At 38.6% G+C, this 17,181-nt stretch overlaps 1 protein-coding gene and 1 long non-coding RNA gene across 2 annotated transcripts; both read left to right on the top strand.

Annotated features, from left to right (window-relative positions):
- The first annotated feature begins 3,363 nt into the window (after positions 1-3,363).
- Positions 3,364-13,430, top strand: LOC147306253 (uncharacterized). Its single transcript, XM_086278956.1, has 5 exons — positions 3,364-4,024; positions 4,762-4,789; positions 5,218-8,927; positions 10,668-12,804; positions 13,400-13,430. Exons 3-5 carry the CDS (start codon positions 6,029-6,031, stop codon positions 13,428-13,430), a joined length of 5,067 nt encoding a protein of 1,688 aa, XP_086135082.1. The 5' UTR covers positions 3,364-4,024; positions 4,762-4,789; positions 5,218-6,028.
- Positions 13,431-14,350: 920 nt separating this feature from the next.
- Positions 14,351-16,754, top strand: LOC147306254 (uncharacterized). Its single transcript, XR_015126724.1, has 3 exons — positions 14,351-14,842; positions 14,959-15,062; positions 15,165-16,754. It is a non-coding gene; the product is annotated as an uncharacterized LOC147306254 (long non-coding RNA).
- Positions 16,755-17,181: the final 427 nt, after the last annotated feature.

The raw sequence follows: 17,181 nt of genomic DNA on the forward strand, positions 1-17,181 counted from the left end.
ATAAATGTCACCAATGCACAGCCTCCTCCCTCAAACTCTTCCATAGACTCTAATGTTAAAATGGCTCAGAAGGTTCGTTTGAAAATCAGAAGAGCATGGTGTCTTTCCACTGTCACCACGTGCATATAATAAACTCCACAGACATGAAAACTGAGAATTTGGTAGACTAGACATTGCTGTCGCTCACAGTGAAAGAATTTTGTCAATACGACTTTTACTTTTCATTTGGGAACGATTTGTTTCGGCCTGACTTTTCTGTTCATTTTAAGCAGCAAAAGTGAGGTGCATGTCTGTGTGCGTGTGTATGGAGCCATTGGGTGCGGTCACTATAGCAACCAGGCTCACACCTGCCTGCTTAACGAGCTCTCTCTCTCACTCTGCCAAAATTCATCTTAAACACTTCTCTTTCAACTGCTGCTGTGTCCACAGTGTTAAAGCCATCATTTTACCCTCAAAACGTCGCCATTGTTGTTCTCTTTCCAACACCGTGTCTTTCAAAGCTCAGAGATGTAAACTTTTTAAACTGTGTGGGTCCAAGTGGAGGGATCACATTTTAGTCATTCAGTGATTCAAAGAATATGACCTTTTAATATTCTTTCAGATGTTTTCTGACTCTAAATGTTCTTTTCTCATTTCTTAGGTTTTTCTAATTTACAATTAAAACATTTTCAGCTTTTTTCCAACTTCTTCTTCTGTGTAACCTTCAGCTTTTAGCAGTTCCGCACTTTTGTTTTCAGGTTAAATTCGTTTGTTTTTTTTTAATCTCATTCAAAATTTTTAACTCAAAATTCAGCAATTAATTCATTTCAGTGCATACATTCAGATTCAAGCATTCACACTGCAGTTTCTTCAGAAAATGCACTTTCTAGTTATTATTATTATATTTTATTTTTCCGTACGTTTTTTGAAAGCCTACTCCTTCAAAACCGTTCAACTTAGAAAAACCATTCAAACATCGTTAGATTCCTATTATTTTGGACATGATTGCTTCTATTTTTCTCATTTTTAACATTTATATTTTTAATTTTATTCAACTTTATTCAACAAAAATTTCCCATGTATTTCAATGGGGAGACCCTTCAAATTCTCATTCAACTTACTCATTTTTAAACTCTTACTACTTCCACATACATTGACATAGAGCCACCATTCAAACTTTAAAACGAAGACAAGACATTCAACTATTCAACTTGTATTTATCTTTTCAATATCTATTATACTTTTTCTTCAGTTCCAGTTTAAGTTTCATGATGTTTTTTCACCCGTTTCAAAATTTATAATGGGTGTGTATGGGACGGAATGTTGGGGCTAGAGTGAGACAGCTCAACTGCTAGAGTGAGAGGAGCAAAAAAATTAATCTTAAAATCTTTTTTAAAACTGCTGCTGTGTCCGCAGCGTTTGCTCTACAGGTATGATTTTACCCTCAAAACGTAGCCATGGCTGTCCTCTTTCATCCAATGTGTTTACTATTGTACTAGGTGTTATGGTTCTTTCATAAATGTCACCAATGCACAGCCTCCTCCCTCCAACTCTTCCATAGACTCTAATGTTAAAATGGCTCAGAAGGTTCGTTTGAAAATCAGAAGAGCATGGTGTCTTTACACTGTCACCACGTCCATATAATAAACTCCACAGGCATGAAAACTGAGAATTTGGTAGACTAGACATGGCTGTCGCTCACGGTGAAAGAATTTTGTCAGTACGACTTTTACTTTTCATTTGGGAACGATTTGTTTCGGCCTGACTTTTCTGTTCATTTTAAGCAGCAAAAGTGAGGCGCATGTCTGTGTACGTGTGTATGGAGCCATTGGGTGCGGTCACTATAGCAACCAGGCTCACACCTGCCTGCTTAACGAGCTCTGCCTGCCACTGTACCAAGATTCATCTTAAGCACTTCTCTTTCAACTGCTGCTGTGTCCACAGTGTTACAGCCATCATTTTACCCTCAAATTGTCGCCATTATTGTTCTCTTTCCAACACCGTGTCTTTCAAAGCTCAGAGATGTAAACTTTTTAAACTGTGTGGATCCAAGTGGAGGGATCACATTTTAGTCATTCAGTGATTCAAAGAATATGACCTTTTAATATTCATTCAGATGTTTTCTGACTCTAAATGTTCTTTTCTCATTTCTTAGGTTTTTCTAATTTACAATTAAAACATTTTCAGCTTTTTTCCAACTTCTTCTTCTGTGTAACCTTCAGCTTTTAGCAGTTCAGCACTTTTGTTTTCAGGTTAAATTTGTTTTTGTTTTTTTTATGTCATTAAAAAAGTTTTAACTCAAAATTCAGCAATTAATTCATTTCAGTGCATACATTCAGATTCAAGCATTCACACTGCAGTTTCTTCAGAAAATGCACTTTCTAGTTATTATATTTTATTCTGTATTCCGTACGTTTTTTGTAATCCTACTCCTTCAAAACCGTTCAACTTAGAAAAACCATTCAAACACCGTTAGATTCCTATTCTTTTGGACAACACTGCTTCTATTTTTCATATTTTTAACATTTATATTTTTAATTTTATTCAACTTTATTCAACAAAAATTTATAATGTATTTCAATGGGGAGACCCTTCAAATCCTCATTCAACTTACTCATTTTTAAACTCTTACTACTTCCACATACATTGACATAGAGCCACCATTCAAACTTTAAAACGAAGACAAGACATTCAACTATTCAACTTGTATTTATCTTTTCAATATCTATTATACTTTTTCTTCAGTTCCAGTTTAAGTTTCATGATGTTTTTTCACCCGTTTCAGAGTTTATAATGGGTGTGTATGGGACGGAATGTTGGGGCTAGAGTGAGACAGCTCAACTGCTAGAGTGAGAGGAGCAAAAAAATTAATCTTAAAATATTTTTTAAAACTGCTGCTGTGTCCGCAGCGTTTGCGCTACAGGTATGATTTTACCCTCAAAACGTAGCCATCGCTGTCCTCTTTCATCCAATGTGTTTACTATTGTACTAGGTGTTATGGTTCTTTCATAAATGTCACCAATGCGCAGCCTCCTCCCTCCAACTCTTCCATAGACTCTAATGTTAAAATGGCTCAGAAGGTTCGTTTGAAAATCAGAAGAGCATGGTGTCTTTACACTGTCACCACGTCCATATAATAAACTCCACAGGCATGAAAACTGAGAATTCAGTAGACTAGAAGCTGCTGTCGCTCACGGTGAAAGAATTTCGTCAATACGACTTGTACTTTTCATATGGGAACGATTTGTTTCGGCCTGACTTTTCTGTTCATTTTAAGCAGCAAAAGTGAGGTGCATGTCTGTGTCGTGTGTATGGAGCCATTGTCACTATAGCAACCAGGCTCACACCTGCCTGCTTAAGAGCTCTCTCTCACTCTGCCAAGGTTAAACCTAAAAATGTTAGATTGTAGTAAGATTAACTTTTTCAAAAGTACAATAAGACAGATTTGACAGGGTTTTGCCACAGATTAATAGTTTGTCACTAGTTAGTATATGCCAACTAAGTAGAGCATTGTGATTGGCACAAAGGTTTTTCAGATCTGGGCAGTTGGAGTCAGTTGATGACTTCAAAATCATCCTTTCTGACTGGATAATTAAAGCTCTCAGCATCTATCGGTCTGTAGTTAATTTCCCCACCTTTTAACTAACGTTTAACTAACCTAATCTCATTTAATGTCTCTGTTTATAGTCTGTATAGTTTATCTCCCCACGAATACACTCAAAGTAGTCTTAAAATAAAACCCACAAAACAGTTCAAGATTTAATACTTTTTATTTGCTCATTTAATGCCAGTTGCCCTGTTTTTCTGTATGTCACTCATTCGCTTATACTTGGGCAAAAAGGACCAATTTTTACACTAGTATAGTGTATTTTTTCCCTCTATCTCTCTATGTCTGTCACACACAGAGACCAACACACAGACATGTATATGCTCATTATTGCTGTTCAAACTGATGGTCAAATTTCCAAGCACCACCTGAACGCCTCATCTGTTTTTAACCTATCACTGGACCAACTGTCGTCATTCCGCTTTGCTCTCTGCTGTGGTAAGTACAGTACACTCAGTACTGCAGTGTTTTATTTTTATGATGGAAAAAATACATGTTTGACATTTAAACTCACATATCAAGTCCAACAGAGTTAAAAACAATTCAAAGAAGAAAGAAAGAAAAAAAGAATAACCTTCGCTATCATTTATATACGTTTATTACGTTTTGCTGTTAGCAGCAGTGCTAACGCTAGCTTCAATGCTAATGCTAGCAACAATGCTAACGCTAGCTATAGTGCTAACACTAGCCTTAGCAGTTGTTAACTGACAAAAATAATATTCCTGTGATATTTCTTGCCGGTCAGTGAGACAAAAGTAAGAAATTAGCTTTATTATTGCCATTGTGGCTCAGTTTTAACAGTAAGAGTGCTAGCGCTAGCAGCATTGCTAGCGCTAGCAGCATTGCTAACGCTAGCTGCAATGCTAACGCTAGCTGCAATGCTAACGCTAGCTGCAATGCTAACACTAACTGAAGTGCTAATGCTAGCCGGAATGCTAGCGCTAGCAGCAATGCTAAGGCTAGTAACAGTCTAACAGTAGCCTTACATAAGTGGCAATACTTCAGTTAACTAGTTTGAATTGTAAAATGACTGCTGTATCAGTTGGTGTGCTATATTACTCTATAATTACCCTGCTGACTAGAAGTTCAGTGTATCATGTCGTGTGGGCTTTGTATTTCTGTTAGTCTGATAACACTGTACAGACAACTAACGTATTATTTCTCGTTTCTTTCAGGAACCTGACTGACACTGTGCTTTGCCTGGTAGGTGTGCACATACTGTAAGAGAAGTAGACCAAAATAAAAAAATTATATGACTAATATAAGCTGTAAAGTGATGGGTTCAAACTTTGTGCTAGACCTTTTAAACACAATTTTATAATAAATACACATAAGTGCAGCTTAACAATTGGGCTAAAATATTTTTTTCGTACATTTTTGTAGTCATACTACATGTGATTAATTAATGATTCACTCAATCATATTTGTATTTAAAAATATTATTGCTGAATTTAATTAAATATTTATTCTTTTAAAAAGTGCCCAATTATGCAACTTTTTGCACATGGCAGCCGACAACAGTTTAGCTTGAATATTTGTTTTGTCCTTTTGCAGTAGTCACATTTAGTTCATACAATTACCATGTGATATAATTTTAATAAAATTATTTTTTTTTCTTGTTTTTTGTTCAGAGTGTGTAGAAGAAGAAGAACAAGGACCAGATCTCCAGTCTTCTCTCTCACATCCCAACCCCCCAACCCCTCTATCCTCTGTCCTGCTCCACCTATTGTCTCTGCCTTCTTTCCATCTGTATTTCACTCTGTGGTTTGTGAGAAATTTTGCCAAACCAACAATCCTTTTGCGGTTTGATTTAAAGCCGTGTCTCTCCTGCTCTGTCTGTTCTCTCTGCTAAATTTTCTCTCTACCTGTTTTTCACTCTTGGCTTGCTGCTGAAAAACGCCAAGCCAACAAAGCAATAAAGAGTGCATATTTTGCCTCAACCTATGAACAAACTGAACAAACAAAGAAAAATCTGCGGTTTGATTTAAAGCCGTGTCTCTCCTGCTCTGTCTGTTCTCACTGCTAAATTTTCTCTCTACCTGTTTTTCACTCTTGGCTTGCTGCTGAAAAACGCCAAGCCATTAAAGCAATAAAGAGTGCATATATTGCCTCTACCTGAGAACAAACTGAACAAACAAAGAAAACTAATTCACGGTTTGATTGTGATTTCCCAGCCGTGTCTCTCCTGCTCTGCCTGTTCTCTCTTCTAAATTTTCTCTCTACCTGTTTTTCACTCTTGGCTTGCTGCTGAAAAATGCCAAGCCAATAAAGAGAGTGCATAATATTCTCTCAACTGAAGAACAAACTGTCAAACGAAAGACAACTGTTTAAGACAAATAAAAACTGAAATATAAAAACAAAGACAACATCTCCTGGTGTGTGCCACTCTTATCTTGTGAACATATTTTCTAAAGACTAAGAAACACTTGCAGGTGTGTGAAAATGCCAAGGAAGCAGAAAAAGTCACAAGCTGCAAAACAACGCTGGAAGAAGTTTCATGAGTTTCACAAAATACCAACATGTGAACAAGCTGAGTTTGATTTTCCTCAGAGCTCTGCAGAAGACAGTGTGTCTACAAAGACCAATTCTGACAGTGTCAAACAGGCAGGTCAACATGTTCCTGCACATGTACAACAGGTATCTTATGCTGATGCTGTAAAGAGTGGACTGCAGCATAAAGTTAATGAACAACATGAGGTGTCAAGTGCCCCACAGGTGGGTTATGCTGACTTTTTGAAAAGAGGCTGTCACAGTGATGTGGCAGGACCATCTCATGCAGAAAGAGTGAACCTTGAAAACCAGCCCTCTATTACACTTGTCTGTGCATCTCACAGCCAGGCACATCCTAAATATGGAGACTCCAGAAACAAGCAGTGCACATGCAACTCACTCACATTTCTTGCATTCCTTCATGAGAATGAAAACATGACTACAGCTGACCTTAATCTGGTCTTGGATAAAGGTGATGTGATGTACAAAGAGGCCAAGAAAAGATTTCCTAAAAATATTCATTTGGCAACCGATGAGCTGCCAGACAAAGTTGATGCTCGCTGGTCTATGTATGATGTCGACATGACACAGCCTTCCCGGTATGGGACATTTGAAGAACCTCCAGAGGAGGCAGTAGATACCTTTCTCAGCTTAGAAGCAGGACTGAGCTGCCTGTTGTCAGATGTGCAGTATGCCTTATTGATTATGAGTGGATTGTGTATCGCAGTGTTCAGATCCACATCAGGCAAATATGGTTTCTTTGATCCACACTCCAGAACACCCAGTGGTCTTCCTCTATTACTACAGTCACGTAATCGTGGTACAGCAGTGATGCTGAAATTCACACTCCTCAGTGACATGATTAAGAGGATCCAAGATTCTTATGAAATGATGGAGATATCACCCTCTTGTAACTATGAACTGAAGCCTGTGCAGTTCTACAGTATGAGCACAGTCAACCTGAGTGATACTATCACAGACACAGTCTGCAGACCAACAGCTGCCACTGCTGTGGCACCTACTCACTCTGATACAACTGTTGATGAAGCAAACTCCTCTACTCCAAGGAGAAACACAACGACTGATCTGACTGAGAACATCTTTTGTCAAATGTCCATTTGTACGCCACCGGTGAAACAAAAAGAAGTTCACGTGACTCAGTTCACATCATATGAAGATCAGAATGAACCTCCTAATATACCAACTGAAGAACTATGCAGTGAATTAAGTTTCCTTCCATCAAGGGATGCTTTTTTATGTCAATCAAATGCTGCAATAACAAATGTTGCTTCCTGTGATCTTTCTGATATAGTTTTACAAAAACTGAAAAAAGTTAATAAACAACAAAGGCACAAAATGAAAAGAAGATTAATGGCATCAGAGAAACCCAGAAATCAGAGAAAAGAAAACCAAAAAAGGAAAGAACGACAAAAGTATGCTTCAAACAAAGAGTACAAAGAAAAGAAAAAGTCTTGCACAAGCGAGGCATATAAAAACAATCCTGAAGTCAGACAGAAAAAACAACAGTATATGAAAAGACGTTATTGTGAGAATGATGAATTGAGACAGAAACAACAGAGATATATTAGAAGACGTTACTGTGAAAATGATGAATTCAGAAAGAAACAAAAACAATATGTTAAAAAACGTTTTTCTGAGAATGCTACAGTTAGAAAGAAACAACAACAATATATTAAAAGACGCTACTGTGAGAACGATGAATTCAGAAAGAAACAACAACAATATATTAAAAGACGCTACTGTGAGAACGATGAATTCAGAAAGAAACAACAACAATATATTAAAAGACGCTACTGTGACAATGCTGAATTTAGACAAAAACAAAAAAACTATATAACTAAAAGGTATCAAGAAAACCCTGAATTCAGAGAGAGACAGAGATCTCGAGTGACTCAGCGTTATGCACGTGACAATGCATTCAGAGTAAGACACAGACAACTAATGAAACAACTAATGCGAGACAGGTATCAAAGTAATCTTGCATTCAGGATTATGCACAACATGAGATGTGCAATGAAAATAAAAAGGAAATACAGATGGGTGAACAGACAAACCCAAGAGAGTGACAACAGTGTGATCAACGAGGCCATATCTGTGTTCAAATCACAAATCAAAGCTGGACCATCATACCCATGTACTGTATGCTTCAAGGCTTCATTTCCAAACCAAGTGCGACCCTGCACAAGGTCAAAGTATGTCAAAAACCCACATGTAGTTGCAACATGTTTGACAGGAAAGTTTGTTCATGTTTGTGATGAAAACTGCAGAAATGAGCAGTGCAAAGTGCCTGATGAGAGAAAGAGAGAGTGGATATGTCACACCTGCCACGATCATCTTAAAAATGGATCCATGCCAGCACTTGCTGTTGCCAATAAGTTGGATCTTGCTGATATTCCAGCTGAACTGTCTGATCTCAACATACTGGAGAGACATCTCATAGCCAAGTGCATACCATTTGCCAAGATCATTCCTCTTCCCAAAGGCAGACAAAGAGCAATTAGAGGAAATGTGGTCTGTGTCCCATCAGAGGTACAGGAAACTGTTGAAACACTACCTCGATTGAGAATTAATTCTCAGGTGATCAGAGTGAAACTGAAGAGACGCTTGTCTTACAAAGGTCATCAGCTGTTTCAGACTGTAAGCTGGTCTAAACTTGTGCAAGCACTGCATAAACTCAAGCAGATTCATCCACAGTATAAGGATGTGAGCATCAGAGATGATGCTGAGCTGTGTGACCCAACTCTTCCTGATGAAGATGATGAGGAGGAGGATGATGAAAACATGAATGAGGACGATTATGATGAGGCTGATTTAATGGAAATTGACAGCTGTGAGAAAAATGCACTGAGTGAAGCACAAAATATAAATGAACAGGACATTGACATGTTACCCTGTGATGGTGAACAATCGCATGAACAGATGAGAGATGATTCAGAGCAAGCAGATGGACTGACTAATGGTGGTTTTGCACTCGAGTCCTGTTTGCAGCCCCCTGATGTGGCTGAGGAGATATTATGTTTCAGTGAAGGAATCTACTCTGTTGCTCCTGCAGAGAGAAACAATCCAATAAGTTTTTTCAAAACACCTAAACTGGAGGCCATGGCCTTCCCTGTGCAGTTTCCTACAGGTCAAAACACACTTGATGAAAGAAGGCTGATCAAAGTATCCCCCAGTGGGTATTTCAAATCAAGACTTTTCTGCATTGATGATCGTTTTGCCAAAGACACAAACTATTTGTTCTTTGCACAGTTTGTGACTGAAATACACTTGGCTACATCCAGCATGACAGTACAGTTAAGGAAGGCAAAGCCTCTGACCAGAGATGGTAGAAAAATAACCTCAGGCATGTTACAAGATAAACATGAGGTGGAGAAACTGGTGCGAAATAAAGATGCAGTGAGATTCATGCAGCCTCTGAGAGGAACCCCAGCCTATTGGGAGAAAACAACAAGAGATCTTTTTGCCATGATCAGACAGTTGGGAACTCCCACGTTCTTTTGCACATTTTCAGCTGCTGAAATGCGCTGGCCTGAAGTGATTGAGGCAATAACAAGGCAGCAAGGTGAACAAGTGAATTTTGAAGGACTCGACTGGTCAGCAAAGTGTGACATCCTGAGAAGCAATCCTGTCACAACAATGCGCATGTTTGACAAGAGAGTTGAAGCATTATTCAGAGATTTACTCTTATCTCCCGCAGAGCCACTTGGCAAAGTCATTGACTACTTTTACAGAGTTGAGTTTCAGCACAGAGGAAGCCCACACATACACTGTCTCCTGTGGGTAGAAGGTGCTCCTGTGTTTGAGGAGGATGATGAGCAAACTGTTCTTGATTTTATAAACAAATACATCACAGCTCAGCTGCCTGATCCACATAAACAACCCGAACTGTACAAAAAAGTAACAGAAGTGCAAAAACACAGTAAGAACCACACAAAGACGTGCTTTAGGAGTTTAAGCTCCGGGTGCCGTTTTGGTTTTCCCAAACCACCCTGCAATGAGACAATGATCACAAGACCCAGTGAGGATGATGCACTGGAAGTAGAAACGGCAAAGAACAAGCTCAGACCACTGAACCAGCTGCTGAATGAACCTGAAACTGCTTCCATGAGTTTAGAGCAGCTCTTGGAAAGATGCAAGTTGACACATGCAGAATATGAGAGATACCTGAATAAAATGAACATGAGGAGTACGATCATACTAAAGCGTGATCCAAAAGACTCTTGGATAAATGGCTATAATCCACATCTGCTTGAAGCCTGGAACAGTAATATCGACATAAGCTTTGTTTTAGATGCTTTCGGCGCTGCAAATTATTTAATGAAATATATATCAAAAAAAGAGGGCGGGCTATCTGAGTACCTGAAAACTGTCATTGAAAACTCCAATAAGGACAGTGTAAATGAGTGCGATGAAATGAGAGCCGTCATGCAGGCATATTCAAAGAAGCGAGAGATCAGTGCACAGGAGTGTGTTGCTCGTGCATGTGGTCTTCACATGAAGCAATGTTCACGTGCTGTAATATTCATACCAACTGATGATAATCCTGTGAAAATGAGTCGTCCCCTGTCAGTTCTGGACAACACAACACCTGAGTCTTCCAATGTTTGGATGACATCTTTGAATGACAAATACAAAGCCAGACCTGAAACACCAGAGTATGAGGAGATGTGCATGGCAGACTTTGCTGCTACTTGCAGGATTGTCTATGGCCAACAGAAAAAAGGTAAAGATGTTTTGCCCCTTCTCAATGAGATGGGGTTTGTGCAAAGGCGCAAAAACAATAAGCCTGCTATCATCAGATTTCACCGCTGCTCACAAGAAAAACATCCAGAGCAATATTACGGAAGACTGCTTAAACTGTACCTTCCTCATCGTTCAGACCACGAACTGAAAACACCATCGTTGCCAACCTATCAGGCTTTCTATGGTGCTGGCTGTGTACAGCTGCCAGGTACTGACCGTCTTGAGTACGTGCAACACATTGTCAAAAGAAACAGAGAAAAATATGAGAAAAACAGTGAGGAGATCGAGAGCGCTGTTGAGGAATATGAGCAGAACAGAGGTGTGACTGACGAATGGTGTAATCTGGCACCTGAATCAGATCTCGTAAGGTTGCCACTTGTTGAACAAGAAAGAGAGCGAGACAATGAAAATGAACAGGAAGATGTGCCAGACTACAGCCGTCAGGCTGATGCTTCAACAGAAGTCAGAGCCATCAGGGAACCCCCTGCTATTGATCCCACATTGTTACGTCAGATGTTTCAGAATCTGAACAAGAAGCAAGCCTGCATATTTTATGCAGTTAGAGACTGGTGCATTAAAAGAGTCTGTGCTCTAAATCCAGAGCAGTTTTTCTTTTATATTAATGGTGGTGCTGGAACAGGAAAATCACATCTTATCAAATGCATCTACTCAGAAGCATCTAAGATACTGAGCAAAGTGCCCAGATATGCAGACGACGTTGACATATCAAAACCCACTGTCCTGTTAACTGCTTTCACTGGGACTGCAGCTTTTAACATATCTGGAACAACACTGCATTCTCTTCTCAAGCTGCCTAGAAGCTTAAAACCTCCCATTCAGGGACTTGGCAATCAGCTGGATGAAGTCAGATCAGAACTTTTGAATGCTGAAATAATCGTCATTGACGAAGTGTCTATGGTGTCAAGACATCTGTTTGCATATGTAGATGCAAGACTCAAACAGATCAAAGGGACTCGGAGACCCTTTGGAGGCATGTCAGTCATTGCTGTCGGAGACTTCTATCAGCTACCCCCAGTGCGACAGTCTAAACCTCTCTGTGTGCACGACCCGTCTGAGATCGACCTGTGGCGGGAGCATTTTCAGATGATCACTCTGACTGAGATTATGCGTCAGAAAGATGATGTTGTCTTTGCAGAGATGCTGAACAGAATTCGTGTGAAAGGAAAGTTGGATGAGCTTTGCGAAGCAGATAGAAATTTGTTGTCACAGGCCATAACTGAACCAGCCCTTTGTCCAACTGATGCGTTGCACATTTTTGCAACTAATAAAGAAGTGGATGCACACAACTCTGCAACACTGGCTCTGCTCCACACTCATATCATTGACATCCATGCAGATGATTATAGAAAAGATCCTAGAACTGGCAGAATGGCACTTCAAGACAGACCATTGAAAGGAGGTAAAAACGAGTTACCAGACACACTGAAAGTTGCAGAAGGAGCTCGTGTCATGCTCACCAGAAACATTGACATACAAAATGGTTTGGTTAATGGAGCTTTTGGAATACTACTTAGAGTAGTTCACTCTGAAAACGACCAACACATCATCAAGCTTGGACTTAAAATGGATAATGAGACATCTGGAAAGAATAACCGCACACCAGCAGACGACATGGTGTACATTGAGAGAGCAGAGGAGAATCTGAAGCAGAAAGGAGTGGTACGAAGACAGTTCCCAGTGAAGCTGGCCTTTGCATGTACAATACATAAGGTACAGGGTATGACAACTACATCAGCTGTTGTCTCTCTTAAGAGCATTTTTGAGCCCGGCATGGCCTACGTAGCTGTCAGTAGAGTGACGTCTCTCAGTGGACTGTATCTTCTTGATATGGAAGAGAAAAAAATATTCACCAACCCAGAAATCACTGCAGCGCTTGAGAACATGAGACAAGCCAACCTTGATGACATGATGCCTCTTCTACACGTGAGGCAAACACTGAGCAGGTCAGAGGTTTTCACCATTGTTCATCATAATACAGAGGGACTGCCAGCTCACATTAATGACATCAAAAGTCACCATGAATTGTGTCTAGCAGATGTTTTGTGCCTAACAGAAACACACCTGCGGGGCTCTTTTGTCGCAGAGAGTCTCCACTTGGAAAATTACAATTTGTTCAAACGCAACAGACACCTGTCCTACACAAACTTTCCCCAGATGGCAAACAGAAGTGGTGGTGGAGTTGCTGTTTATGTGAAAAGTGACATTCAAGTGCATGAAAAACAGTACATCCATAATGTAACTGACCTTGAATTTCTGGCTTTAAAGGTTGAAGCACCAGTCAGTGCTCTGATTGCAGTTGTATACAGACCTCCAGACTACACTCTGAGGCCATTCCTGAAAAACCTGGTAAGCCTATTAGACTCATTGGAGATCATGGACTGTCATCCCATCATAGTTTGTGGTGATTTTAATGAGAATGTTTTATCCAGTGCAAACAAACCAATCCTGGAGCTGTTTGAGTCTAGGGGATACGCACAGGTCATCACTGCCCCTACCACAGAGAAGAACACACTGCTTGACCTAATTTTCATTTCTCAGTCAGATCGATGTCTCCATTCTGGAGTCATGAAGACATACCATAGTTACCATGACCCAGTATACTGTGTATTGTCCTGTGATGATTCATGATCTAGATCTTTGAATACAGTAAGTAATATCTATATTTTTGAATGACTTAAGAAAGTAGAGCGATATTTAAAAGTTGACGCCCTGCATTGCAGTATAATGTTTGATGACAATTTTATTTATTACAGAAAATCTAAAATTCACTAACAGTAACCTATAAATGTCAGAAAAATCAAATATAGCAGTTTAAAATGAATAGTGTAGGCATATCCTCTCTGCAGCCAGGCTTCAACATCCTGCCAGGCTGCCCCAGTCTCACTGTGGCTGGGAGGGAGGGAGGGTGGACCAGAGGATTGCCCACACAAAACATAAATGTTCAACAGCTTCTTCATTGTTTCTGAGAGAACAATAATGACTAAAGGTTGCTTTTTAAAAAAACAAACAAACAAACAAACAAACAAACAAACCTAATTACAGCAATAATGACAGTTAAGCCACTTTATGTGTGCCTCTATTTTGAAATACTATTTACAAAAATATTATTATTTTGGTTTGTTATAAACTTTAAACTTTTTCAAAAGTACACAATTATATTTTTGGACAAATTTTTCTATGAAACATAAATTTTTATGAGCTTTTATCATGTTTCTGGCCAGTGCAATCATCAGGGTGGGTCTGGGTTGATAACTGCACATTTCTGGCCAGAAATGTTTCAGCAGTGTTACATATGTAGTGCATATGTTACACTTGCTTTCTGTTACCAGCTGATACCCTACATTTGTATAGACATTTGATGGTGTGAGGTTGGGGAGTTGAGTGGGAGGGGGGAGGGGGGGGGGAGGGTACGGTGGGAGTTGAGGGGGGGGGGGGGGTTCCTTTCCTGTTAGGTTTCCTTTTTTTTTTCTTTTTTTTTTTTTAAGCAAGACACAGTCCTCCTGTGTCTTCTCCAATCTTCACATGTAAAATCCAACAATGTGAAGCACATAGCAGCCAGAAACTGTAATGCCACAGATCAGAGAAACTTCATCATCACCATCTTCATCGCCATACGATCAGAGCGTGAGACTTCACATCTGGAGCACAGGAGAGATTCTGTGATAAGTCTTCCTTCTAGCTTGTCCCACAAGCAGTCGGTGAGATTTACTAACAACAAAAAGGGTTAATGACATTATTTCCATGAAAACATGTATTCATTCTTTGTGAAGTGTTTAAATTGTGTTTTCACTTGACCTTAGGAGTGTTAGAGTGTATTGTAATGTCTGTACTCAGGTGTTTCCCTCTGTGATCCATCCCCTTCAGAGCCGAGACACTCAGGACTGAACAGACTGCACAGTTTCTGTGACTGAGCCTCCAAAACACCTTCTTTGAAACCACTCATGATAGAAGGGCTTCATATTTGCAGCAGCACTACTACAGGTATTCAGTTTATTACAGGATGTGTTTGTTTCTTAGGACCAGCTCTGAGTGCACACTACCTAACATATACACCTTTCTGTTTATTACAAACCAACTACTCTGGATCATACGGCCAGTTGGCAGGAATGTTGCTGCAGGAAAACATCCCTGGAGATCACCATCATTGTCAGACTGACTGTGCCTCCTCTGTGCAGTGTCAAGATCCTCCCTAAATGAGTGTGTAAGTTAACATTTTCATTATTTTATTCCCTTTGACAAGACAAGTATCACTGATATTTACATTTACAACTACATATTCCTGTTTTCTGCTCTTCTTTTAAAGTCCTCAGCTATCCTGCTTCTGTGCTGCTTGCCACACATCAAACACTGGCCGGATGACAGGGAGGATCCACTCTGAAGTCACTGGACATGATGAGGATCATATGGGACTTCATAGTTTCACAGAAACGTTGTGCTCTGTGATTACAGGTTTTAAATGGACATAATGACTGCCTCTCTCTGATCAACAGGCTAAAGGATTGTTGTCATTGTTAGTGCTCTGTACAATGTATGCTTATTTAGTATTTCATCACAGAGCAAACCTTTATTTATTTAACATTTTTTTATTTTGTTTTAATGTTGAATTAACTGTGGGGATTTTTTTAAGTGGGCACTCGGGATGTCATATGACCAGAAATGTGGTAACTGGAATTCAACGTTATGGAAGAAAAAATCTGCTAAGAACAAAACACACACAAAACCCCCCAAGAAAATTCAAATTCATTCCATGTAATCCAATCTAAAACATTTTAAACTGCTGAACAGCAACACAAACAGTGTTAAAAAACAGTGTTAACAGAATGATTATGATGATTTTGTACCAAAGTTTCAGGTCACATGGCACACCTAGTGTGTAGTGTGGGGTATCAGCTGGTAAGTATAGTTTTTTTTTTTCATATTTGTGTACTTAGAGTTTAGATAGATAAAGCCTTGTGTATAATAATTAGTCATAACCACAACTCAAAGTCAGGGACTAACTAATTTTGGGACTTTGTGTCTGAGCCCAGGTTAAAACAATGTGTAAAAAAGCATTTAGTGGCATGGCTGAACAATGCTGTATTGATACTTATTTATCCATGTTCACAAAAAGGACTAATGTGTTTATTTGATTATTTGCACGTGTTAAACTGTGTCACCACCTTAGGCTTTCATTTGAGTTTACTCAAAAATCTCTATACAGTTCTCTTTTACCACTGTGTGGACTCTGTTTACATTAAAACATAAAGAAGAATGAGTAATAAAAAGATGTGTAGACAGATTAAGTAGGACGATAGAAACAGCTGTTCAGCCATGTTCTAAGAAACCAACACAATTTAAAGGTTCAGGATTGTGGTTTTAAAAGTTGAATTTTCATGTATTTCATATCTTGCTTATTATTTTTTATTTAGTTATTTAATTTAGTTATTTTTATTTATTCTACCAGTCCTTTTCAGAAAGAAGCTGTAAAATATGACTTAAGATTTTTTTTTTATTTTCTATGACATACAAAACAAATTGATGTATGTAATACTATTAAACATGATATACACATGTGTATATGTCTGAAAAACATTATGCTGTATATTAAAGTTTGCATTTTCTCCAGAATTTTTGTTCATCTTTTAAGTTCATTTCAGTTAGAAGAATTTGAACTTTTAATATTCATTCAGAGATTTTCTGACTCTAAATTTTCTTTTGTCATTACTCATTTTTTTATTATTTACATTTTAAACATGTTTAGCTTTTTTCCAACTTCTTCTGTGTGAACATCAGCTTTCAAAAGTTCTGCACTTTTGTTTTCACTTTAAAAATTCTGTATTTTCCAGCTCATTCAGAATTTTTAACTTAACATTCAGCAATTAATTCATTTCAGTGCATACATTCAGATTCAAGCATTCACACTGCAGTTTCTTCAGAAAATGCACTTTCTAGTTATTATTATTATATTTTATTCTGTATTCCGTACGTTTTTTGTAATCCTACTCCTTCAAAACCGTTCAACTTAGAAAAACCATTCAAACACCGTTAGATTCCTATTCTTTTGGACAACACTGCTTCCATTTTTCATATTTTTAACATTTATATTTTTAATTTTATTCAACTTTATTCAACAAAAATTTATAATGTATTTCAATGGGGAGACCCTTCAAATCCTCATTCAACTTACTCATTTTTAAACTCTTACTACTTCCACATACATTGACATAGAGCCACCATTCAAACTTTAAAACGAAGACAAGACATTCAACTATTCAACTTGCATTTATCTTTTCAATATCTATTATACTTTTTCTTCAGTTCCAGTTTAAGTTTCATGATGT

The sequence above is a fragment of the Aulonocara sp. 'chitande type north' Nkhata Bay genome, linkage group LG20 (genome assembly GCF_057382095.1).
Source record: "Aulonocara sp. 'chitande type north' Nkhata Bay isolate Kocher_YH1m ecotype deep benthic linkage group LG20, A_spYH_male_GT1.1, whole genome shotgun sequence".
Taxonomy (NCBI): Eukaryota; Metazoa; Chordata; class Actinopteri; order Cichliformes; family Cichlidae; genus Aulonocara; species Aulonocara sp. 'chitande type north' Nkhata Bay.

What these genes read in the sequence shown, in the direction of transcription:
- LOC147306253 (XM_086278956.1), top strand. Translation starts at nt 6,029, where the DNA reads ATGCCAAGGAAGCAGAAAAAGTCACAAGCTGCAAAACAACGCTGGAAG. An exon ending in TTTAATGGAAATTGACAGCT is followed by an intron (nt 8,928 to 10,667) that starts GTGAGAAAAATG and finishes GTCCCCTGTCAG; the next exon opens with TTCTGGACAACACAACACCT. An exon ending in GTGAGGCAAACACTGAGCAG is followed by an intron (nt 12,805 to 13,399) that starts GTCAGAGGTTTT and finishes TTCATTTCTCAG; the next exon opens with TCAGATCGATGTCTCCATTC.